Source organism: Vigna radiata, chromosome 5 (genome assembly GCF_000741045.1).
Source record: "Vigna radiata var. radiata cultivar VC1973A chromosome 5, Vradiata_ver6, whole genome shotgun sequence".
Taxonomy (NCBI): domain Eukaryota; kingdom Viridiplantae; phylum Streptophyta; class Magnoliopsida; order Fabales; family Fabaceae; genus Vigna; species Vigna radiata.
In genome coordinates this window covers 656,817-684,658 of record NC_028355.1, presented here as the reverse complement: position 1 = coordinate 684,658, position 27,842 = coordinate 656,817, and the positions used below count along the sequence as shown (strand labels likewise).

Below are 27,842 nucleotides of genomic sequence, written 5' to 3'. Positions count from 1 at the left end.
GCCAAACAAACAATAAATCTTACTAGAATAGACTTTAACGCATAACTCTAAAATCATGTTAAGAAATTAATTTTAAATCTAACTCAATTTTATAAAACTAACTTATAAGATAAAGTTTGTATCCATTTAAATACTATGAAAACACTTTATCTATAGTAATGTTGAGACTTCTAACATACTATTATTAATATAGTTTTGTTAAATTATTTCATAAATAAAATTGATATAATTTAGAAATTTCACATCATGATGAAGATATTAAGTGATATAAATGAGAAGAAAGTTTTGATGATAGAGGAAAAGTAGTCAAAGGGTTTGATGGCAGTCGCGATTAAAATTAATGGAAGACATGACTAAAAATATGAGGACAGGGTAGCAGTTGTATTGCAAGCCACCAACTTTTCTCTTCTTCTGTCTCATAAATCAAACCTAAAATTTGTTTTACTTGTGTTGTAATACTTTTCTTACAACCTTAAGTAACATTTGTTGCCGTCAAAAAACAAATACACGTTTTTTTCTTTTCTCTTTTACTTTTGAGAATTTCTTTTGTTCCATATCTTACCGATAGTATCAATACTTAATGAATTAAAAGTAATCCAACTAATTTATCATTAATATTTTCTTTTTCATTTACATTCTTAATTTTTTTAAATTTGCTTTCTTAAAAATTTTCGGATTTTCTTATTCAAATTTAGTCTACAAAATTTAATTTTTATTTTTTAAAATATAATATAATTTTTAAAATTTTTAATATTATTTTTATGAAGGGATTTGAAATCTCACCATTAAAAAAATTATGTTTTTTTTTTTGTGAATGCACCTTATATGGGACATTCTTTTAAAAAAAGATTATAGAAGTAATGACATAAGACTACATGTGAAAAGATATAAAATTAGGAGTAGTCCATTTAATTGTTTAAGTGTAAGGTCTAAAGCTAATCTAAGAAAGAAGCCAAGCTACTTAGTAACTAATTATAGATCCTATAGAAAGGTTAGCTACGTACAAAGGTAGGCATTTCAATTTTAATATTGAATTCTGTGTTGACAAACTCCTCATTGTATTTCTATTTCTCTTCAAAAGTACAAAGTCCTAAAAATTAACTAAGATTAACAAAACATAAATAAAGAGACTTCGGCCTACATATGAAGTTAAATAGCTAATATTGTATTAGACTTTTGTTGAATATTTTATAACTATTTCTATGTTTGTGTAAACAGGATTTGTTATCACATAATTAGTTAGAAAACTCTATAAATAATTTGTTGTATGAATTTAATTAATTAAATTGTTAGAGTAACTTAAATTTGATGTACAATTTATTAACTTGTTTACATAATTTTAATTTGAGTGAAATTCTTTCTAACTTTGATTTTTTGTTAAACACTAACATAAAAAACGTATACAACTTTGAAGCTGAACACCAACGTTGAAGCCTCTAAGGTAACTCTCCATCCACAACGACGAGGCCCCTAAGCTGAGGTTGTTTTTTCTACTTTGATCGTGTGCTTTCGCTCAACACTTTGTTAACAACTTTGATTTTCAATGAAAAATTAGTTTTGGATGAAAATATATTTCATTTTAGTTATATGATGATTGGATGTGATGACTTTCATTATATTTTGTATTTTCCTTATTTGATTTTTTATCTTGGTCAATCTTTTTTAGCAATTTTAGGAACTTTTTTAAATTTTTTAATGGGATTTTTTAAATGTTTTGTTATTTTTATGTTGCTTTATGTGTTTTGATATGGATATTTAGATAAGAAATATTCTAGATGTCCGATTAATTTTTAATTAGGTTCATTATTAGTTTTTTTTTTAAGATTTTGGTGATTCATTAAATTGTATTTTAGTTATAATTAGATATTTGATCAATTTTAGATTAATTAGACGTTTTATTATTATTAGGTGTACTGTTATCTTGTATTAAGATTTCTTATAAGTTTAGTTAAAATGGAGAGAAACTTAGTTTTTCTTTGAGATTTAGTATAAATTATTAAATATTAATAGTTTGTATTAAATATTGAATTATCTTATATGATAATTTATAAAATTTATTATTCATTATTTGTTATAAAGTGTACATTAAAGTTTATACATAAATTTGATAAAATTTTAATTGAGATCCTTTTATATTGTTCCTCGAATACATACTTGATTGTGGTTATGAGTTATCATTTTTATTTTACGTACTTCAAATATCAAATGCAAAATGTTGTCAAAATTTTATTAAATTTATGATTTTAGACTTCTTTTTGTATGTATTAGCAAATTATGAAAAATATTCTTTTGAATAGGTTGGACTTGACTTTGTGGGAGTTCAAAATTTGATAATGATGGAGTTTGTTATGAATGTAGTGGAGTTAAGAATATTAGACCTCGTGTAAAGTCTCATTCTACATTTTGTTAAAAATGATGTTATCGAGGGGATTTTAGGAGCCTGAATGATAAATATCTCAATCATACAACAATTATGGTGCATGTAAGTTTTTCCATTGTCTTTCACATATAAAACTTAAAATTCCTACATTTAGTTTATACTTAATTGTCTTGTTAGGTCACACAAACATGCATAGGATTTATGGAACCTTGGACCCTTCAAATATTTGGAAAAACAAAAAAATCATATTCAAGCATATATGCATACATGGATGTTTGAGTCACAAATAGATATGTACCTTAAGTCATACATTGATGGGTAGGTGTTACTGAATGTAATATTTTATGAAATAATGCTAATTATTTGAATAACTATTTGTGATTTACGGTAGGTCCCATTAGCAACTAATGATCATCATTCCAAGACAATGGGTATTTGCATGATTTTGTTCCATGCATAGAAAGGTGAAAAGTTGTTTGAAATCCATGCTACAAATGTGATTACTTTTTTCATATCATCTATTTAGTTTATATTAATACTATCCTATGTTTTCAATTTAATTAGAGTTGTGGGTAAGTCCATATCCCAACCAATTTAAGTAATATATCCAAATGTTGAGATTCTTTCATCTTAAAGTTATTAATTTCGGCATGTCAAATTATGATCTTGATATATGATTATTTTCTTTGTCATGTTTAGTATAACAAACAGAAATATTCATTTGAGTGTGACTTTTATGTCATGAATTGGATGAAAATCATTATTCGAGCATGAATTAGAAATGATTAGATAGAGGTAATAATATATACCTTTCACATATTAGATATCATATCAAACTTTATACATTAATATAATTATATGTATCAGTTTTTCAATTCTTTAAGAATTCATCGCCTATATCTAACAGAAGATTAAAGCAAATAAGAAAAGAATGTGCAACCTTTCTACTCAAACAATATAGTTAGATTTAGGTTTAACATTAGTCAATTTTATTGAATACGCTTTACTATACTTTTGAGTTATGAAATGAATATATTGTGTACAATAGTTTTAGTTTTGAGATATATATATATATATATATATATATATATATGTGTGTGTGTTTTTTCTTTGGGAATTTTTCTAATTTCCAGGTTTTAGTCATTTGTAAATATAAACAAAACTTAAAAAAAAAAATGGTATTAAGGAGTGCATTAGTCGACGTCTTTTAACCTCTATTAAGATAATACCCAATGCCAAATGTTGTCCATTTATGGTGCAAAATGAGAAGCAATTGATGTCGTCCATTTTCCGATGCGAAATTTACATATACCCTTTGATTGGTCTAATGTTAATAGACGTCAACTTTTGCCTTTTGACGTCAATTTATCGTTTCCCGCAATAACGTCGAATTCGGCCAAACATCAAAAGTTGAAAATAACGGACATTAAAAACCTTTTTTGTGTTAATGAAAAACTAAACTTTTAGCCTGACTAATGGCTCTGATGGGCCCAACAAACAACAAATCTTTCAATAACTAATAACACATTAAATCCTACAAACAACAAATTTGGTTAGGATATACTCTAACTCAAGATATACTCTAACCCATGACTTTTATACTATGTTAATAAATGGTTCAATCCTACAAAAACTAACTTATAAAATAAAGTTTGCATTCACTATTATAGTGTAAATTCGTCTTATTTCTAATTAATATGGAATTTCTTATCGATATTAATTGAAAGTGATATATTTTCTTGTTAACTTCTGAATCATTTAATGACTGAGGGGTTATGTTTGATGCTTCTTTCCTTTTTTTTTTTTTTTTTTTTGTGTTCCGTATATTTTAATTTCTTGTTGAACTGTCTTTGATACCATATAGATACAACGTTAGGATTGATCTCGCATAAAGATAATTTCTTTGTGGAGGTTGTGGGAAGATGAGAAAAAGAAAGCTTGAGTTAGTAAATATATATAAAGTATGTTATCCAAAGGGAAGTGTGAGAGTCTTGTTGAAAAGCTAGATGCTTAATTTAAGGCATTTAGGCAAATGGATCCAAAGTGGATGTTTCTTGTTGAGAAAGGAGCAGTTATGTATTATATCTTACAGGGAGTGTTTGCGTTTGTGATGGACAATCACAGGAGGAATCCTTAAACTTCCTCTAACATGGTTGAGGGACCTATGACATGATATATATTTGTGATGGGTCCAAAGGTTGTATCATCAATTATTGGGAGATAAACATGTTGGTGTAGCCCCACATAGCTGATTGCTGTCACATAATGTTTATGGATGAAACAGAGATTGAGGAAGAGATTCCTTGTGTATGAAGATGAGTTATTGGTTGATCTGAGAAACTTGGCTTCACTTTCTCTATGCAATGAAAGCTCAGATGACTGATCAGTACGGAAATTGGACATTTCACATGCTCAATCAAACTTCTTTCATAAATCAAAAACAATGTACCAAACTTTTCAGGAAATTTAGATGACAGATTCTTACAAAAATTTAAATGCATAAAATGATTTTAGCTTTGTCTAAGGTCAGCTTATCTTCTCGCAAAACTTTATTGTTGAGTTCCATATTAAGTTGTTAGCCTTTTCATGGAAACTTTTGATTGATAGATTGCATAAAAGGATGAACAGGTCAAAATGAGATTTGCTAGAGATTAGATTAGTGTTAGATCTTCTAATTTCTATTCTTGTGTTGGCTTTTTACTTTTTGGTTGAAGTAGATGGACTTGGTCTTGTGTTTGTAATAATTTGTATAGTTATATTATAGCACGTATTAGACTTACATTAAAAGGTTATGATTGTAATTAAAGTATGATTTAAGGACTTAAGTAATTAAGTTTAAGGATTTATTTAAACTTAGTTTTACTGATGGATAATTAAGTGAACAATTTTCTCTCATTGTCATGTTATGTTGAGATTTGATCCTGTTCTATCTGCAATTCGTAATGCACTCAACAGACCGAAAGGAAGAAGCAAAAGGGAATCGAAATGAAATTTTTATTAAACTTCTAATTAATAGAAAACATGAAGTAAATTGTAATATACATAGATAAGGAACATCATTAGTTTTTGCAACACTGAAATTGACTGAGCAATCGTTGTTCCACTTATTAAATCTATTCTCCCTGCATTTCAAAGGACTTTAAATTATTTATTACACATTCATGATGCAAATGCTGCAAAAAATTACTGCAGTTGGAGCAGCATTACATATTAGAGTTATTCACGAAATCATCTCAACCAGATGTGCATGCAGGTCGTCTTGGAGGGAGTTGCTGGTGTGGAGTTCTCTGTTAGAAAAAAAACAAAAGAAAATTAGTTCATTAAAACTCCAAAACTTAATGCTTAGTACTAAAATTCCAAAACATACTTGTAGTTTTGGTCGCAGTGTCTCAACTGCTGCTGTAGATTGTTGATTCACTCCAGCAGCACCTTGCTGTTGAGATTAGATACAAAGATTGATTATTTAGTTTAATTGCTTTTTTACAATATGAGAAGTAATTTCTCAGTTTTAAGATGTGAAATTCAAATATACCTTGCACAATGCCCAGTCTGCTGAATCAAAAAAGGCTCTTTCATTATCCTTTTAAACCCAAAAAGAAGCAATTAAACCAATGATGTGTTATATGAAAAAGAAAATGAAGTTAATGTTTCTAGCATTGGCTTACTTTCGATATCAAAGGCTTCTTCTTTGGGACAAGTGTACCATACTTCCCCCCAGATGTTGTCTGATATTAAAATTTGTTAAATCAAACCAAAAGAAAAGAAAAGAAAAGGAAGAGAATGTGATGTTAAAAAATAGATAGTTAATGACCAAAACGAAACACTGTAAAGGTAACAGATGTTATATTTTGAATCTTGGGGCCATATCTCACCAACCACCAAATGGAATTGTCTTCAATAAGAAAAATCATGCTATCAGAAAAGGTATCCGTTGTACATCAGTCAATGTTGGTGTAGTGGAAAATTATTTAGCCAAAGATGTTGTGCAGTTGGACCCTTCTTTAATTTGAATCTTGAAAACATAACAAAGCAATCCAACAAGCTAAAATTACCTATTTGTCAACCAATACTAAAAAAAATAAAAAATAAAACACGTTTGACCAATTCTATCACTTACCTAATTACACCATTAAATTTGAAAGAATCTCTTGAGCTAAACTCAGTTCAGAAAGAAAAGCCTTTCACGTGAGTGGGGAAAGAGAATATTCCAGAATACCTTAATTATGTTCTGTTTTTATTTTCCAATGATGGCCAGAGAAGGTCATGTTTGGGAGAAAACGAAGTTCACATGATTTGCTTGACAGCCCAAAAGCGAGTTAGGCTTGTTTTGTTTTGCACAGTGAGTTTTGTAAGCATCAATTTTGGTAGGGACACCTTAAAACCTAGAACAGAGTAACCGACAATTTTGGAACACCACCAAAAATATCTTCACCCTAAATTCTCTTTACTTCATTTCGAATCTCACTTTGAATTTGTTCAATGTTCTCTACCACGCGTGATGATTTTGTTTGGTATTTCTGTAACCCAATCGAAAAATTAAGAAAAAAAAAAAAAACAGAACACCGAGGTACCCATATGATACACGGCACAAAAGTACATGGTACAACCATGATGATGAAGAAGGAGTACTTGGGTACAACGTAATGTACACCAAGGAAAATAAATAGACACGTGCAGTTCAATTCCGTCACCGAATCAGAAATAGACACTTAGATTTTCCGTCTGATTCTCTTCTCCGGTTTTTGGTGTTATTTGCATTACTTGTGGTAGCCCTGTTCCAGTTTTTCAAATCGCAATGTCGTTCCAAACACATAGCATTCACATTATTCAGCACCATGAAACCACGCAACTTTTATCCTATTTCTAACTCCTATATCATTATATTATTCTGAAGAAAAGAAATGAAGACCCTTTTGAATAAAAATATTAAAAAAAATGGAAATTGACGGTTGGAGTTTGGTTGTGTTACGTACCTCAGCATCTTGGGCAGTGAAATAGTCTTCCTTGTCACACCCTGACATTTTTTGTTTACCTATTCAACAAACCCAATTGGTGAGTAAAATACCAGAAAGTAATATTCAAAGTTAGACTATTATTCATCTGCAAAATGTAACCTTTGATTTGTGTGAAAGGAAAAGAAGAAAAACAGAGAAAGCATAGAACAGAAACAGAAACAGAGCAGTCTCTCAATCAAGCAAGGAAGAACTAGTTGCAAGCAAATGGAATAATGGAATACTCAATTATATAAAAAGAGAAAAAAAAAAAAAATAGATAATTACCTTGTGGTAAGAGGAAGGTAGAGATGCAAGAAGGAGAAAGTGAGAGAAAGTGTTAAAGAGAAGAAAGTATAGAGGTTTGAGTGAGAGGGTTAGATAAGAATATGCATCCATTTATACGAAGAGAGGAAAAGAAATAAGAATAAAAGTAATAATAATAATAATATAATAATAATGATAATAATTACTTAAATTTGGAACCTTTATATTACTATCCATTGATATGAAAGGGTTTACGTGGGCGTTTTGCAGTGGCTAGTTGGCACGTGTTTTATTTTGTTGAAGATTTATAATTTTTGTAGAGTGGGGGAAGACAGAAAAGAGAGACCAGATCCAAGGAAATTATTGTTGGTGTGACTAGGTTTTAGAAATGGTGAAGAAGAAGAAGAAGATGATGTTGTTATGATGTAGTTTGAGAAGTTAGAATATCAGCATCGTTTGGTCCATCTGATACCCCAAACGTACAATTTTCTCATGTGCTACTAATCTTCATTACCGACACTTTCTCACTTACAATTTCATCTTATGTTATTATATCTTTAAAATCCTTTCCCTTTTTCACTCAAAAACCCTAATTTTCCAATGTGAGATCTTAAGCAATAATAATCTTCAAAATTTAACGTTAATTTCACTTATAAATAGTAAACTGGATTTTGATCAATCAGTTCTACAGCTAGGTTTCAGAGTTGACTCTCACACATTGATAACCCAATTATATCAAGATATAATTTTATTAATTTTAACACTTAAATTATAGTTCTATATTGTTTTAAGGCTGTGGTTGACAAAATTAACTTAAATGTTATTTAGGATATGTAAATTAGTGGAAGTTTGAAAAATTTTGGTTAATAAATATAGTGGACATGTTTAATTATTAAAAAAATAAGTATGTAAGCTAGTTCTTTTAATCAGAGTTTGAGTAACTTATGAAAGTAAAATAATTTAAATGTATTTTTATTTTTTTAATAAATTTAGTAATTTTGTGTTTAATCTTTAATAGTTTTTATTTGTAGGTATTTGTTACTTGACCTGATTATCTTACTATGCATTATTCATATGATGGTATATAACATTTTGATTGTTATGATGAATATATTTAAAAAATATATATGTAATAATTTAAGAATCACTGAAAGATTAAAAATTATTTAATAAAAATAATTTAAAAGGAAAATTAACAGTAAAACCATATTTTGAATCTGAAAGTCGATTCCGAGGTATGTATGCTCCTTGATTTCGAAAACCTTACCTACGAAAATGTTAAAGTAATTTTAGAAATTATTTATATTGCCCCTTAAAATTAGTAAGACTATTTAGAATAAAAATTTATTATTTATTTAATATATTGATTTTTATAGAAACCATCTTTAAAAATACTATTTTTAGCTCTAGGAAATGTTCTTCGCTTTTAGTATCTTTAAGTGTAATGAAAATATCAGAAATACCTCATTCTTTTTATAGGAAATACTTGTATGTTAAAATTTGTTAATTTTTGGATACTTTATTTTTAATTTAATATTAACTTTAAATAACATTCAAATTAGAAGTATATTTAAGGTAATTATTACTAATTTTTAATTATGTTTGTGAAAACCAAATTAGAAGTGTAATTAAGATGGTTATAATTAATTTTTAATAATAGCTGTGATGAGTAAATTAGTAGTGTATCGAAAGTTTTAATATTTTTCTTTTCCGATTATAATAACAGCTAAATTTGATGAGGATGTTAATATTACCAAAATTGATACACTAACTTTATTTATTTTAAAAATTTAAATTATTTACCATTTTGTTTCGATAAACTTTATTTAAAGGATTGGATTTATTGTAATGTAAATGCTTTGTTTCACTTTGATAAGAATTTACTGTTTTTCAGCTGATACATTTTAACAATGTGTATCAGATTATAGTACACAAAAATACCTTCATATATTATATATTATGGATTCTAAAAGTTTTAAACTCAAGGATATTTAAATAATTTTCATTCTCAAAACTAAAAAACAAAACCCAAACCCTTAGTCACCTCTCTCATTCCTCTCAATCCTTTTTCTTTTATCTCTCTCACTCCAATCTTTTCTCTATCATCCTACGATAAATCCAACTGAAAAAAAAATTAGAAATAATCGTCATTAAACAATTTACCTTTGTAAAGAGTTGAGTCATTGACATATTCGTCTTCAGGCAAAGATTCATTTAAGATCTCTTCAATTTCATCATCTTCACTGACCTTTCTAATTTCATCATCTGGATATATTGAATCGTCATCTCTTAAAAAACCTTCAGGCCAATTACCAATTTTTTCTAATGTCATTATGTTTGTGAAAATTAGATAAAATTAGATAAGACAAATTATAAAATGAAAAGTCATTATAAAATCATTTTTTGTAACAAATTGTTTAATAACGAGTGTTTCTGATTTTTTTCCAGGCGAATTACCAATTCCTTCATATGTCATTATGCTTGTGAAAATTAGATAAAATTAGATAAGAAAAAAATTATAAAATAAAAACTCATTATAAAATCATTTTTTTGTTATAAGAAATTGCTTAAGAGCCAGTGTTTCTGATTTTTTTTAATTAGGACTACAATAGAGATGACAGAGAAAAGGTTGGAGTGAGAGAAATGAAAGAGAAATGATTGAAATGAATGAGAGATGTGAGTAAGAGTTTGATGGTTTCTTTTTTCTATTTTTTAGTTTTGAGAATGAAAATTATTTAAATATCCTTGGTTTTAAAACTTAGAGTTAGAATCCATAATATACGAGGATATTTTTGTCTACTATAATTCGCTACACACGTTGTTAAAATGTACCAACTGAAAAATAGGCGTACGCGTAGATATATATTATCTTGGTTTACTATTTGTTTCAACTTTATTAATAAATCACCTTATCATTCTATAATTATTATGCGTCTATAATTATTATGCATGTAATGTTTAATTAAAAAGACTATATTTATTAATTATTAAAATTTAGAAATCAAAATATATAAAAATTTGAAACAAAATTATATTTCAATTTTACACTTGACTCTAGATACTACAAATATTCAATTATATATATATATATATATATATATATATATATATATATATATATATAATAATAATAATAATAATAATAATAAGTTTTACCGTAAGAAATCTTTATTAATTAATTTATCAATATTAATATATATTACAAGACTTTATTATATTGATTAAGGTAAAGCTCGTAAAATAGTGTTCTTAAATATGACCATATTTATGTTACAAATAGATTAACAATATATCTCTTAATCAATAATACAATAAAATAATTAATTATAATAATAATATTTTAATATCGTCTTAAATTAGAGTACGTAGATCTTTATATCTAACTTGGTTAAAAGAGACTCAATTTGTGTTTTATTCTTTTTTTTTTTTTTTAAATTACTAATGGTTATACTTTAGTAGGAAGGTATGAGAGATAAATGATGTCAATTGCATTATGAAGAAAAATGATAGTTTTGTTGAAAATCTTACACCATCAACTAGAAATAAGATCAATTCATGTGGATACAAACTATTTTTGTAAGATTGAGTTAAGTTTAAAGTTTACTTAACATAGTACCAAAGCTAAGCTAAAGTCTATCCTAACGAAATTTATTATTTGTTGGACATATTGTTACCTACTATTTGGCTGTTGTCAGATTACTCATTAATGTTCAGTCTCATGCTCGATATATATACCTCGATGTGAGGGAAGTGTGTCGAAAGTTCCACTTCAACTAAAGATAAAGTCGTTTTTCCATTTCAATGTTAGTATTTAATCTTTATGCTTAATGTTTATTCTGATTTGACGTTTTTGAGATGTTGAAAAATGTCATTCGAACTTAAAAATGAATTTTAATTAACATATATCAATTCAAATTTTTTTTAAATTTTATATATATATATATATATATATAGACACGTGTGTGTGTGAATTTTTTAATTTGTAATTTGCATTTGTCTAAATCTAATAAAATTTCTCTTGATTTGTAAATTCATTAACTTAACAGCTTATTTTATAATTAAAAAAATATAGTTTTTTTCAAATTAATTTTTTATATTATTTCTTATTTAAAAATATAAATATATGATAATATAAAAAGCTTAGATCATTAATTTGTGCAATTATTAAATTATAATGAAGTAATTCAAGGTGATTTTAATTTATTTGGAGCAATACGTTAATTAATCAATTAAAAAATATTAATATATTATACGATTAAAGATATATATATATATTATATATATATATATATATGTATATATATAGTATTTATCTTTTGAAAAAAAATGGTCTTTTTTAAAAAAGGAGTAGCTGTTTTAAAATAGGGTATGATAAATTATTAACGTAATTTGTTTTATATTAACATATATATTTGGTTTTCTATACATTATTTAATACGTTTCAAAACAATATAATATATAATATTTATTAGGGTACTCAATAACAGGTTGAATCCACCAATACTAATTTTAAGCTACATGTGTTATTAATGGGATAAAGACTGTTACAATCAATCATGATACCGTTCAATACAAAATTTAATGTTGCCAGAATTATTGAAATTAGTATAATTTATTGCAATGTAATACTATTTTTTTTATCAGTTCAACAGATAAAATGATATCACAATATGTTGAACTTAAGGTCATTTTTCACATTTTGTAAATTTATAGCAAAATAATAAAAACAACATTATTTTTTTTTACATGTAATTTTTTAATAATATATCGAAATTCAATTTAAAAGAAAAATAATAAATAAGGGTATCCTATGTACACAGATTTTCGTTTTAATATAATAAATATTTAAAAGAAATATGTTTTATTACCTTTTATTTGTCCTTCGGCTTCAAGGGCTACCCTCACAGTCGGCCTTGGCCCATTTGATTAAAATACATAAACAATATTTATCTTTTCTTTTTTAACTGTGTTAAGGTGATATTAAATTCTTTTAATTGTTTGAATAATTTATATATATGTACATTTTAAATATTGTCAATTGAATCCAACTTTTAATATTGGATTATCAATACAATTATGAACTAAAAATTTCAGATAAAAAAAGACATTTCTAATTTGTAATAATCTAATGACATGTTAAACTTGTAAATTTTTACTTTTAATTTTTTGTTAAACTGAAAGTGTTAAAGGCCCCATGAAGAAGCTATTTTTTATAGAGATAATAATTTCAGCAAAAGATCCACCAGCTAAGCCTAAGATCCTATCACCACCTAATAATTATTTTTCGTGTTCAATAACAGTCACCCCAATTAATATCTCATTCATCTACTTCAAACCTTCTGTTACCATTATTAATTAATTTCACCCTAACACATTAATTATATCATCTAAAAACTATATTAATTTTACGATATATAGTTTTTTAAATATCATCATTTCTGTCCTTTTTTTTTCTTCCTATTATTTTTAATGATATAAAAAATATGCAAATATTCTTTTTATTTTCTTTTGTGTTGAGAGTTGTAAATGTACAACGAGGAAGAATATATATGATAAAAGTGTAAAATTATTGGACGGTGGATTTAATCCGTACGAAATTATTGTCCTACTTCTGTAGTCCTATCCTTATCCCCTGTTCTTAATAAATTGCAAATGCATATCTCTCACCATTTATAGATATCCATGTGACTCTGATTTTTTACCAAATTACTGTGTTTTTACAGAGAATAACCTCTTTTAAGTTACAGTTCTTTAATGTATGAACTTCTTTTATTGGTTTAGTTCATTTTCTTAACTAAGAGTTATTGTAGATTCTCTTACCTCTCTCTCTCTCTCTCTCTTCACAAACAGACAAAAGAATTGACCTAAAAATTAATATTTTTTCCATTTTGTTTTATTTCTCAAGAGAAATTGGTTTGGTTTACTGTGAGTCGTCATATATATACATTCATTAGTCCAATTCAACTGCTTAAACAACGAAAACAGGTTGATTCAACTTGGTTCAAATTTCTAAATAAGTGGTTTACAAACTTTGTTTCATATGTATGATACGTTTCAAACATGATTGAATGAGAAAAGAGATAGAAAAAGAAACAAGAGAAGTTGAACTTTGTTTAAATCCCTTTTGCACATATGAAGTATGAATAATGATACATGGTTTACAAATTACAGTTGTCACCTATATATCCTTATTTTACATTTTCATTTTACAGATTATAGTAACATCTTTCTTTCTGTTTACTCTTCATATCATGTTTTTGCTATTTGCAAAACTTGGCTGCAGCTGTCAAATTTGCTTGACAGATGATTACTTAATGGCAGAACCAATGTTTCAGTTCTTGATTTGTTGAACGGTTTGGACAGAAATAGAATGTTTGATATCACCAATGTGGAGTTCATGTTCACCAGATGGGATTCTTCGAATCCCGAACTGGTCGACGACGGACAGATGTTTGCAGACATGAACACCAACCTTCAGACGCTGGTTCGACCCAGCAGGAACATGGGTCTTATGAAAGTTCACCAGTTGTTTGATCTGAGACCATTTTCCAGGTGGTGGTTTCGAGAATACAAGAAGGGTGTGGGTGCCATCCATGGAGCCTTCGTTTTTGACGTCCACGTGGAATTCCATCTCCAATGTATCATCACAACTGGCGTGGCTCACCCTCACTGCTTCGCTTGAAAGGCTTGAGTTTGTCAAGGCTAAGGGCACTGACACGGACACCTCTTTTGGAGCAATGGCTAAGCTGTGGCTGAATCTCGAGTAACTTAACCCATGTCCGAATGGGAACACCACAGGTCCTTTGTAGAATCTGTAGGTTCTTCCTGGGTACCCTGTTGCTGAGTTTGGACGCATGTCCATCACTGTCATCGGTACTTTAGTCAAATACTTTTCCGGGTACCATGTCATCGGTAATCTTCCTCCTGCGTCACATAACCAGAATCGAATATTCTACCTTTATATCCAGGCGGCATGTAAAATAAACAGATGAAAAAGACGATGTGGGACTAAATTTACCTGGGTTAGTTTGACCAAAGATAACGTCAGCTATGGCAGTTCCCCCGGCTTGACCAGGATAACCAACCCACAAAATGGCACTGATCTTTGGGTCATTTACCGCAAACGTGACATCAACTGGGCCACCTGACATGATAACCAAGATGACTGGGCCTCTGGCGGCCCTAGCCACCCTTGCAACGAGCTCTTGTTGAAGGCCTGGTAAGAGAAGCCCAAGTCTATCTCTGGTTTCTGCTTCTATGGACTGGTCAAGGCCCATTACCAACACAGTGGCGTCAACTTGCTTAGCTACGGTCTCTGCTGCTCCAAATAGTTCGTTTCCCCTACAAGCCACATTCCTGCATCCAACTTGATGAGAAGTCTTCACATACCTGGCAATCCCTTGCAAAGGACTGGTATAACCACACGCCACACCTATCACAAAACATCATTCTACATCAACATTTTTCTCACAATAAATACGATATTAGTTATTATTAACTTTTTAAGTTCTTAACAGACCAGCGTAGTTCCCTATCATTGTAACGGTGGCGTCCGAATTGGGTCCAATGACTCCTACGGTGCGGATTCGCGCAGGAGATAGTGGTAAGGAGTTTCTTTTGTTTTGTAACAATACTATGCTCTCTCTGGCTGCTTGAAGGGCCAGCTGTTGATGGGCCTGGGTGCACACGTCTCTTGGGCCCAAGTTTCCGTATGGATGGACCGAAGGTTCGCCGTCGAACATGCCCAATCTCATTTGGACCGTGATAAGGTTGGCCAAGGCAAGGTTAAGATCGTTTTCGGAAATGAGTCCCTTCCTAATGGCAGCATCGGTGTGGATCGCCAAGAATGGGCCACAGTCCAAGTCCAGGCCCGCTTTTATGGCCTCCGCTGCCGCCTCCTCGGGTGTTCTTGTGTAGTGTTGGTTGTCGTAGAAAACTCCAACAGAGTCACAGTCCGAGACTATGTACCTATTTTTTTGTGTATGAGTCAGAAAATTGTTTATTTGTTAAATCAAAAGCCCAAAAGCCCAATTGAGTATATTAGACTGACTAACCCATTGAGCCGCCATTGTCCGCGTATGGTGTTGCGAAGGAGATCAGGGTCAGCACACGTGGGCTTCCCATTCACCTGATTGTAAGAACACATCACACTCGCAACTTGTCCTTCCAACACGCAGGCTTTAAATGGCACGTCGTAAGTGTCCTCCAGATCCTGTTTGCTTACCTGCACGTGCGGCAACAACAGCCCACAAGAGCAATTCAATTTGGGCCCATGCTTTTATACGGGCTTTAAAGCCCGCCTTTTTCATTTACTCAGAGTAATTTATATAGGTTGTTTTTGGTTTGTTAATATTATTGGCAGTTTTTTTATTAAAGTCACGTCACGTCACACCATAATGAATGTGGGTTATGGCAATTGTGTGTAAGTGGTGATTGGGTAGTTCGAGTGGCATGGCATGGGTGTCACTTATCCAACTAATTTGCAAGTGGGCGCAAGTCATTGTCTCAACAACTTGCATGAGTTCCAATTCAGCCAAATTTGGTTGTATTTTTTTCTTCCATCATACAAAACAACTAATTTTAATCGAAAGGACAAACATCATCGACAGGTAGATCCACCTTATTAATATACACACATTTAGCCTTGCTTCCTCGGCAACATAGATACATAGACATAACATAGCCATAACATGGCTGTATATATTTATCCAACAATTTTGTTTTCTCAAATTAGTTTAACCTCAAACAATCACAAAAACAACAAATAAAAAAACAATATATAATAAGTTGTAAAAACAGTTTGACATATAATGAAAGAAATAACACTATTAATAATAATAATACCTTGGCATTGAAATGAAACCTGTCTACACCATTCCAGTTGTCAAGGTCATAGGCAGTGTAGTGTTTACAACAAGCAGCGACCTTGAGGCGGTTTCCGGCGCCGTCGCCTTGGAGTCCTTGGACATAGCTGGCGGCGTATTTTGCGGCCAGGGTTGGGTCTTCGCCGGGAGTCTCTTGGCCGCGGCCCCACCGTGGGTCGCGAAAAATGTTGACATTGGGACTCCAATACGTCAAACCAGCCTGTCCACCGTTGTACATTGCTCTTGCTTCATCAGACACCACCTGCATATATATCCATGAATGATTAATTAGGTACATTTTGTTTCTCGGCAGTAGGTCCATATGCATGATTACTTAGCCACATCTTTTTTTAGTAAATTCTTAAATTAATTGAATATGCAACATATGACTTCTTCGTTAAAATTTTCATACAACTATGTATGAATTCTTGGAAAACGTATCTATTTAGGTATAACAAATTTCGTATTGAATATAAATACAAATTTGTTCATGTATTTTAAATGTCAAGGACTTATTTTTATACGAGTATCTCAATCAAACACATCGTTTTCAATTTTGAAGGTTATTCATTAAAAAATTTTAGACCCTCTATATATATTTGGTACATGTAATTAATTAAAAGACCAAAATAAAATAATAATTATATAGAATTTTATCATAATATAAAAAAAGAGATATTTAATTAGTTCATTTATAATAAAATAAAAAAATATAGAGATTTTTTTTTTTTACCATTGTCTCTTAAATCTGGCTCTACCATTGTGATTCTGCCTAGTTTCTTCAATATATATACTCTTTTTATTCTTTTTTTCCTGAAAAGAAAAATCTTTATCTCTCGGTTTATTCTGTCTCTTATCCAAACTACCAACCGGAATAATAAAAAGTTTCTTTTGACAGTAAGGGTGTGTTCACTTGAGGGTGACAGGAGGTGATTGGGGGAGAGTGATTGAGTGAATTTGAGGGTAATTTTTTTTTGCTGTTTATTTGAGTGAATTTGGAGGTAAACGAGAGTGAATTTTGAAATATTTTTTTTTAATCTGTCATATAAACTAAATCCTACACCAATTCTCACAAATTGTTTTTCAAAATTTACTCTCATTTACCTCCAAATTCACTCAAATAAACAGTAAAAAAAAATTACCCTCAAATTCACTCAATAACTCTCCCCCAATCACCTCCTATCACCCTCAAGTGAACACACCATAAGAGACAAACAAAACACCCTATTTTTGACATTTTCTGGAATCTAAATGTCACTAAGGGTAAGTAAAAATTCAATTCAGCATCCAATGGTTTTCCTTTTCATCATCACTCATCTAAAAGTGAAGAACTTCGCTTAACCAATAATACCTTAATATAACAACTTTGGCTATATGTAATTGGCTATTACTTGCTCTCGTTGTTACAACAATAATCGCAACTTTTTTCATGCTCATTAAAATCATTAGCCATGTATAGCCATGGACCTAACGAGAATGAAAAGCAGAAAGACGTTTAGTTTTGGCAAGGGGTTGGTGTGGTGTGGGCAACATCAAAGACCTACTATGTTCTTCCAATTATTTAAAAAGACGATCAATTTTCATGCAAATTAAGATAATTAATTTTGATGGGAAAGAAATTTCAACAACTGTTAAAACAAACTGAGGTCTGAGTTAGAATCCTTAACATATTTAACAAAACTATAAGATTAAAGTATGAAAAGGATCTACTAATCACCAGCAAAGTGAGATTAATTATTATTCTAATCTAAACCGATGAATATTTAACTAATGACTTAAAGAGGGACTGAAGACAAGGACAACCGAAACCACCATCAATTGTTGCTTTCGTAGTTAATGAATCAATGGCGTAATGGACTTCTTTTACCGTCTTGTTGCTGACAATTTAGGTTGATGAATTTTCAACGTTATCATCATTTTCTTTACCATATTGTCAGATTGCACATATATTCATATTAAAATGCATGCAAGCCACATGGTGGTTGGGACACAATTCGTCAGCTACCATGTAAACTAGCCAAAACTGGTGAGTGTATACTAAAGTAGTAGCAGATTCTTAATCATATATATATACGCATTCAGAAAAATAAAATAAAACTTTTTTGGAATATCCAGTCACTTTTTATATCTACATGTCCAACAAAAACTTTTTCATTCGTTCTTCAGATGTTTAGTAACTAAACAGTAGTAAAATGTATGACCCTATTAGATTATTTTATTACCGAGTCAAAACTTAAAAGTACATTCAAAAGTCAAAAATTCAAAACTTATGAAAGTAACCAAAGAAATATATAGTGTATTTTTATACCATTATTACACGCAATAAGATGTGGGAATTTATATACCCTCTTGAAAAACAAAAAATAATTTCATCGAACTAAAGTTATCACACTATAAATAGAAACATATAATGACGATGGTGATGATGATATGTAGAAGGCACTTTTACCTAACTGGGAAGTGTGTGGTGTTATATTGGAATTGTAATAAAGGCATGCATGCAAATGCGATATGTAAGGTATTAATTAAGGATATAAAAGGTGATGGATAAATGGGTGAATTTATCATGAATGGCCGAAAAGGAGAATAAAGGAATCTACTTTTAGTGTTATTTATTAGAGAACCGAAATGAATATTGAAAAAGTTGAGGTTATAATATAAGTTTCGTGGGAGAGATATGATAGAATAAAGAGGAGCATAATGAATGAGAGTATAAAGAGATCTGACCCGTCCGATTTGGCGCCAGAGAGATTGATTGAAGGAAGCAGCGGTTGTGATGACTTGGGGGAACATGGTGGCGCCAGGGAAGGCCCCACCGAACTTAGTGCCGGGGCCCACATTGGAGACGCCGTGAAGCGCCTCGGACCACCACTCGTAGCCTTGGATACCGAGCCTGGGCACGGCGATGGCGTTGTTGACCACGAGCCTGATTTTCTCCGGCAATGTGAGTCTGGCTATGAGGTCCTGAACCCTGACATGGATGGGGACGTTAGTGTTGCAGAACTTGAACCCCCTTGTGAGTCCGTTCCTAGGGTCGCATGCAAAGGGCGCCCTCCCTTGGGCTGGGCTTGTGAAGGACAGTGCAACGCAGAGCACCAGCGCAATGGCTAGTAATTTGGTGTGGTGCCGAGAAGCCATGGAAGAATGAGGGAGTGAAGAGCGAGAGTGAGTGGGGTGGGATATATATAGAGTGAGTTGCGTCTTTTGCAGGGTTTGATTTCGATGTGGGGACAAGAGAGAAAATAAAAGTTTGATGATTGCGTTTCCACGTCGATTAATTATATAACCGTAATAAGGTTGATGAGAAGAGAGAGTGAGTCAGTGTAACACGCAGTTAGGCTCAGTGGGTGGTGGCTGGGTTGGTCCCATTTACTATAGTGTGGTTGTAGATGCTAAAACACATTCATTAAAATATATTACACGCCATAACATACAAACATGGAAGATAAAGTAAGAAAAACAACACAATAATTTAAAGAAAAAAACAGAGAGAGCTATAGAGTTGCATTTAATCGTGTTTTAGAATCGAGTTTTGGACACTCACGGACGAAAGAATCTCTCACTTTCTTACTTTATCGTTAGCTCAAAATTTCCATATTCATTTTTGTTTTCGTTCTTTCATTCGCTGTTATGCTGTTCTGAGTTTTGTCAAATACATTAGAAAAGAAAAGTGCACAAGTCCAAATATGTGATGGTTTGCGAAGGTTCTGTCTGCACAGCAGCTACAGAAGACCGTTCAAATTGAAAACTCTGTACTTATGATTCACGAATAAACGCTTTCACTTTCATCCCCGTGATGTTTCTGCAATTGACTAAAGCACCATAAAAAGAATATCAAAGCCCCGTGACAACATTTGAAGAAAATATGTGTGTGTTTTGTCGTGTTTTTACGTCTACTTATTTTTTCTCTGTGTATTTTTCTTATCTATCTGCATGCCAATGTTGATTGCATTTTGGTCCAATATGGTTCTATTCATTATTCTACAGAGTTGGGTGAGTCCTTACTTACCCCAGAAAATTGTAATAGAAAATTATTATTGATTTCTTGTTAAATATATAAATAAATATTAATGCATGTACATGAAACTCTATGCCAAGTTGTAAGGGTCCCACGTGCTTTTGAGAAGTGCATATATAGATAGGCTCGTAGGCATTCTTTGTGTTAGTGATTGGATAAGGAAATGCTATCCATCTATAATTAGTGTATATATATATATATTTTATAAAGTGCAATAGGAATAATTGAGAATAAATTGTAGGGTTGTATGAATTTCATTAAAAAAACTTTCCAAATATATAAAAATTGAAAGCATTGACCAAATAAATAATTTGAAATTATCTGCAAACAGCACGTCCCATTGGGTTTCATTTTTTGTGAATTATGTGATAGCCAACCAACTGCGCATGTGAGGTTCTCAAGCAAGATTCCAAGTTCCACATGCCACCACTGTCTCAATACAATAACAAAAAGATTAAGAGCATGCAATGCAAATTCTTGAGGTTAAATTTTTATTTTTCAAAAAGATTACGATCATCCTAGTTGAACATTCTAATTATTGTATTTATCATATTGGATCGAAAATCTGCTGCATTAATTACAGAATCACTAATTCGTGCTTGAATGTGGGGAAAAAAATAATCATTTTTAAAGGGAAAAAATCTGGAAAAAAGCAAGGAGGGTACGTAATGATCTGGTCTTCTTTTGTTCAGTAAATTAGGGTAAACCCTTTTATGTCCAAACAAATAACCATACACGATATAATATATATAGTTTTTTCTTGCTTTACGTCTTGTAAAATTATAAGAAAATCAGTTTGTTTGGTTGTTTAAACTTAAAAAAAAAAAAAACAAACAAAGCACTTTTTTTTAGCTAATATATGTACTATTCTCTGGAATAAATATTTTTACACACATAGGATAGAATAACTAACTAACCAAAGAACTTTCACTTTAAGCACGTTATAATTTTAATATTTTTCAGGCATTTTTAAAATTAGCATTTTAATATTTACAAATGCATAGGATAAAGGTTTGTATACAAATATATTTAATAATTTAAAATATAGTTGTTTTATCATATGTATTCTTTCAATCATGAAACTTTTAGTAAATTTTTATTTCATTCAAATTTTAAGAAAGTAGTGTAATTGTAACAATGATATGTTAATGAGGACAATATTTTCCTGAACATAAATAAACGAAAATAAATTAGATATAAACTAAAAATAGTTACAAAAACTCATAATACCAACAATTGATATAATTTAATTTGAAATAAAAAAAATGATTGTTAATTACAATTCACAACAAATATGATATTTTTACTAAAACAAAGGCATTCCCAACAAAATATTGTTAAAGTTGATATTCAAGATATATAGTATATTCAGTAATAATTTCAAGACATTATATACTAATTTCACTCAATGAGCTGTGTATATAATACAAAGAGAAAAAAAAAATGAAAAGAATGAGTTATTTAAAGGAGTGTAAAAAAAAAAGACTGAATACGTTGAAATTCTCACCCTCTCAGAAATGGGTGGCGTGATTTTTTATAATTATTTATAAACATGGTTTTAATATAAAAAATATGTTTTTAACAAAACGTTCGGTAATGTTAAATTTCTTTATTAGTGAAAAATATAGAACGTAAGTACCAAACTCTTCATGCAGGATCTGATGCCAAACCAACCTACAATTAAAATAATATAAATAGATATTATTATTACAACAATGACATGACAGAAGAGATACAGTCCATTAATTAGAAATAGGTGTCACTCCGATCCAACTTTAAAAATTCATGGAACAGATTTTTCGTCTCATCTATTCCATAATTCTGAATTAAGAACACATATGATCTGTTTTTTTAGATAGAAAAACACAAATGTTTGAATAATTTGGTGAGTGAAAAAATATATATTTTAATATATAAGTCATTATTTTGTGCCTTTTTCTGGTATGAGCAATATTAGTTTTTGATCCAATATAAGAATTAGGTAATATTCTCTTTCCATTATAACAGAAAAAGAATTTTGAAAGGTGATTACACTATGGAACACTTACGTCTAAAGAAATTATTGTATTGATGAGTGGGTAAATGATGACTATATAAAGTTCAACAAATGATGAATGAATAATCACCATAAGTTTAGAAAGGAAAGCTTAATTTTGAAGCATAGAAAAAAGCAATTATGGTAAACTCTTTTTGTAGTTGAACATTTGTCATGGCTATAGTTTTTAGTTAGAGTTATAATCATGCATGTTGTGTAACACCCATCAACCAAAAAAGGGTACGACGCACCATTATTAAAAGCCATAAAATGTTTTGCCATTTTCATATATTGTCTACTTTCTAATACTAATATGATATGCGTATTGTCAGATATATAGAATACTGAGAGAAGTTACTATATTTATAAGTGGAAAGAGTAATTATGTGCAAGTAAAATTAACTCAGATTTGTTTCTTTTATATGCATTTTTTTTAGTATCGTTTCAAAACTTGTACTTCGAAAAAAGGGCATTATAAAGTAAAATACGAAAAGAAAAAGAGATTGATAGTGCCTTAGTTATGAATAGTTTTAACCGGATAAAAAACTCTTCATTGAAAAATTTTATGGCGTTAAAATATTTACAAAATTTCTGTGGATCATGATTAGTTGATAGACTTTTTTTAAGAAAAAATTATTCATTTTAAATAAAAAAATACAATTAATATTTAATTTTTATTACAAATCTAAGTATTTTTAATTTATCAAAAAATTATATACAAACATTCTAAATATTAATATAGATTTTTGGAGAAATTTCAATAAATTTTGTGATTGTTTATATAGGAAATAGGATGTTGAAATTTTTTACTAACTATATTTATTTTTCTTGATGGACTAAATATATTTTAAAAATATATAAAATAATCATTTAGTTTTGTTATGTAAAAAATTTATTTAAAATTGATTCAAAACTTAATACGACATTTTGAAAGTTTAAAATAATGAATTTATGAATAATAAATTTATGGATTTGTTTATTATATGTTATTATTTTTTCTTATTTTATTATATAACTTAATTTTATACTTAAATTTTACCAATTACTTATTTTCTTTAATAATAAATATATATTTAGTAAATATAAAAAAAATTAGTGTGAGTTTTATTAAAATTAATTTAATACTTTCACATTTTGACTATATTTTTTATATTATTTTTGAAATTTTATCACAATGTACAATTTTATTAAATTTTATAAATGCAAGTAAAATGAACATTTATCAATAATCAAGCAAAATATTTGAAAAAGTTTGCTGAATAAATTATAATAGTTTTATAAATAAAATAAGGTTTAATCACTAATTAAGAGGGATGAATTAATCCTTTCGAAATCTAATCATAAATCTTTTTGAAAATATTTTCTCAAGCACGTAATGAGAAAGTGATTTTTTTTTTCATGTATAAACAATAAGGTTAAATATATAGATAGAGAAATTGCCCACGAACACTTTTTTTTTTTTTAGATTAGGTTTGATTTCTATAATTTTATATCCAATTTCAATCATTCACTTTAGAATGACTATTTTCACTATTTAGAAATGTTCATATTACAACTACAACATGCGTGTGAAACATATCATCACATTCACAAATAATTTAATTAACAATATGCTGTACAACCCTTAATATGTATTACAATACCTTTGTAGTTTACTATAAATAAACTTGTACGAAATAATTATAATTCAACATTACAATGATAAATCACAAACATGTTGAGCACCGAGTTACCCATAGAAATACCAATACATAGTCTCAAAGTAACAGCTTCTAAAAGTAAAGTTATTTTTCAAGATATATCAAAAAATTATATATATTAGTAAACCAAATATATTTTTAGAATAGAACAAAATTTTCCTTAAGTAAATATGTTTTTCTTTAACACAAGACAACATTTTTACTTTGTTTGCCATTTTGCATTGTTTTGGTTCTTCGATTCCTCTTTAGTGTTGTTGTTAAAAGGCATGGATTATAGTAAGTTCATTAATGTGAAAGTGTAACTTTTTATTGTTCTACTAACTTACTTCAACGTTTATAAAATAACCAAATACATATGTAGTGTACCAGGTGGACTACTGGGAGGTTTGGACGGAGCATGTGGCTTGCTTGCAAAGACATGAACGGTTGAGATAATGGCTATCTCAAGTACGTACGGTAGGAGTCCGTCATCCCCACAAGGAATATAGGACATCCAGCATTCGCGGTCAGCATTAAAGTAAATCGTGAGAATTAAGGTAAATAACGATTAGTGGTAGCGGGCCGTGATTGGGCCAAGATTAAGAGATCGCTAATTACGAGTCCACACCAGAAAACTATAAATACAGGTGAAAGGTAAGGAATAAGGTAGAGTATTTACTGTGCATTTATTGCACATTTATTATTGATCAGAGATTAACCGTTCGGTCCAAAACTGACTTAGACATCGAAGTGTCATTGTCAGGTGTCTCCTCAAACGGATGGCTTATAGAAAAATAGACGAACGACACAGAAGAAAAAGAAAATTGTGAAGGTGTTAATGACTCGACCTCACAATTGAAACATATAATATTATACATTTCCGTATTGATAAAAAAGATATCAATTTCACAAAATGCATAAGTTATTGTTTTTTCTCATAAGGAGCTTTAGGCAATGTATGAAAACATAAGATTAAACGTTTTATTTTACATTTGTTGTATGCACTCTTAAATAAATGTTACACATGGGATCCAACTTTGTTTATAATTTTTCTAAAATTTGCATTTAAATGACATACACATTTGAACGTTTTTCTTATAACCAAATACCATCCAACACTTACGTATTATACTTATGTATTGATATCATCAACTCTTACTTAAGAATGGAATTGTAATTAGGCTAGTTCGATACAACTTTTAACTTATAAGAATTTGGTGATAAGCTTATTCATACAAATAATGAATTTAAAAAAATAAAACAAAAAAAACAACGTGCATTGTCTCTGTCTGTTTCCTTCTTAATTACTCAAAAAACTAAAACTCATAGTCACCTGAAGTTACTTTATGTAGGGGTGGGACCATATTGTTTAACAGAATTTACAGAGACTATGCAACCATTTGATTAGATGGCACTAGAAGACAACCATTCTCCATTTTCTTAAGTCATTTTTGTGTCTTTCACTCCTCAAATATTTGAATATGCAAGAAATTATCCAATAATGTTGAAAAAATTTATATAAGATTTTAAGATATGTTCAAACCATAATATATAACTATACAAATTAGTTTTATTAGTTTTATAAGGCTAGGTTCATATATTTTAATTTAGACGAATGTAATAATATATCATAGATGCGAAAATACATCTAACCATCTAAAATATTTTTATTAATGAGTATATTGTATCACTTGTTAATGATGTACTTGTATTAATACCTCGGTGTCATTTCTACGACTAATAAGAAACTTGTGCACTTAAATTAAATAATGAATTATAAATTATAATAAATATGCAGTAATTAAATACTTTGAAATTACACATTTATAAATTATTCTATTTTAATTTAATAGACTTTTATATGTTAATGATATATACATATTTAATAAATGTGAAAATACATCTAACCACGTAAACATGTGATCAGAATTATTATTCACAGATAACTATACATTAATGACAAGGTGTTCTGCTGTCCCTACAAATATAGATTCTAAAAAATAGATAACAAAAATATAAACAAAATTCCAGGTTCCAACTTGTTTATCATCTGAATTAAATTGTAATCGTGTTTTCTTTGATTCGTCTTAGTTTACTTTGTTAAAATTTCTCTAGTTTTTATGTGTTTTTAAAGGAAGAAATCTCGGATAAAATTCAAGTATCTAATCAGTGAGGTAGAAGGAAGCTTGGTGAAGGAAATCGGTTGCCAACTTAGTAAGCAATTTAGTCCAAACATAAAAGAATAAATAATAAAAAAAAAAATGTGTTTCTATATTATGTGGCTCACTTTTGTTTTTATTTTAATATATGAACCTTATTTCCAGGGAAGATACGTAAGAATGGGTAAGCAAATTAAATGAAAGCAAGTTTTTCTCTCTACTTTCTAATAAATATGGACAGAATTCATTGTCAAATATTCATGTCGTGTGGTGGCATGCATGTGTATATAATATATGTTTACTACATAATTACATAATTAGTGTAGATTTTCCAATATTAAAAGTTGAATTTAAAGTTTAAATTTAATCTAATAAAATTTATTAACATACGTATTTTTATTTATGTTATAATTTAAATCATATTCATAATTAATATAGATTTTTTTTATACAAATCTTTTTATATTCATTTATGACTTTTCAACGTATAAAATTAAATATTTATAGAAGCTTCAGATTCGTGTGAGAAGAAATATCAAAGTAAAACGATTACAATCATCTTTATCAATATTAGAAAATGTCGCTTGTCATTATAAGTAGATTTATCATAAGGTCCATAAGCATCAAAATGTCATGTATCAAATAATGACTGGAACACATTGTTGAGTGAAGCATAAGATGATCTTTTAATTTAGCAAAGATACAAATTTAAAATTGAAAGGAAAAAGCTTATGTGAAATATCAAATAGAATGTCATTATTCAAAAGTCGAAGTATAATTAGTATTATAAGAATAATTACTATTTGTACTAGTATTATAGGAAATAAAATTATAATTATTTTATAAAAAAAATAAGAAAACAATATATACAATCTTTTAATCAGATTATCACCAGTAATTTTCACCGAGTGAAACATCTGGATAAAAAAATTAAGAAAGGTGATTGACAAGTTACTACAAGTCAATAAAACATGATAAACAACAAAATTGATTTAAGGTTTGCATAAAATACATTATCGAGCGTAAAGAAAATTAAACAACCACTAATACAAAAATAACATATTGATTGAATAATATAAGGACGTAATCGATGACATATTTGTAATGACATAATATTGAAAACATTCAAAGAACCAATTATCTGATACTAAAACCTAGATCAATTCATTTATCTTTAAACAAAAAGTTAAATCATATCAACTATTTATAGCATTTAGAGTAAACATATTTATACCACTAGAACTAATCTACCATAAGAAGTTAGAGTTTTCATCCACGAGAAAAACCAAAAAAGTTATTAAAATAAATGCAAAAAATTAACTTCTAATACCATATTAAGAGGGGGAAAAACAGTTCATAAGATGTGTAATTTAAAAAAATTGATTTATGAAATTAAGAAAAAAAAGAAGATATAAAAATTCTTGGGGTGGCTTACAACATCACGTATGAA

General features: G+C 29.2%; 2 protein-coding genes across 4 annotated transcripts; both read right to left on the bottom strand.

The window, feature by feature from the left end:
• Positions 1 to 5,439: 5,439 nt before the first annotated feature.
• LOC106760228 lies at positions 5,440 to 7,819 on the bottom strand. Of its 3 annotated transcripts, XM_022780381.1 has the most exons (7): positions 7,660 to 7,819; positions 7,354 to 7,412; positions 6,046 to 6,105; positions 5,913 to 5,960; positions 5,748 to 5,813; positions 5,588 to 5,667; positions 5,440 to 5,502 (listed from the first exon to the last, which is right to left on the bottom strand). In XM_022780381.1, the coding sequence occupies exons 2-6, from the start codon at positions 7,399 to 7,401 to the stop codon at positions 5,614 to 5,616; spliced, it is 276 nt and encodes a 91-aa protein (XP_022636102.1). In that variant the 5' UTR covers positions 7,402 to 7,412; positions 7,660 to 7,819; the 3' UTR covers positions 5,440 to 5,502; positions 5,588 to 5,613. The 3 variants fall into 3 exon arrangements, with proteins under 3 accessions (XP_022636102.1, XP_014499181.1, XP_014499182.1); XM_014643695.2 differs by having other exon boundaries at positions 5,440 to 5,667; positions 7,660 to 7,810; XM_014643696.2 differs by lacking the exon at positions 7,660 to 7,819 and adding an exon at positions 7,495 to 7,584 and having other exon boundaries at positions 5,440 to 5,667.
• A 5,907-nt stretch (positions 7,820 to 13,726) lies between these two features.
• LOC106760128 (beta-D-xylosidase 1) lies at positions 13,727 to 19,669 on the bottom strand. The gene is made up of 6 exons (XM_014643566.2): positions 19,230 to 19,669; positions 16,483 to 16,764; positions 15,693 to 15,862; positions 15,158 to 15,606; positions 14,657 to 15,070; positions 13,727 to 14,562 (listed from the first exon to the last, which is right to left on the bottom strand). The coding sequence occupies exons 1-6, from the start codon at positions 19,638 to 19,640 to the stop codon at positions 13,970 to 13,972; spliced, it is 2,319 nt and encodes a 772-aa protein (XP_014499052.1). The 5' UTR covers positions 19,641 to 19,669; the 3' UTR covers positions 13,727 to 13,969.
• Positions 19,670 to 27,842: the final 8,173 nt, after the last annotated feature.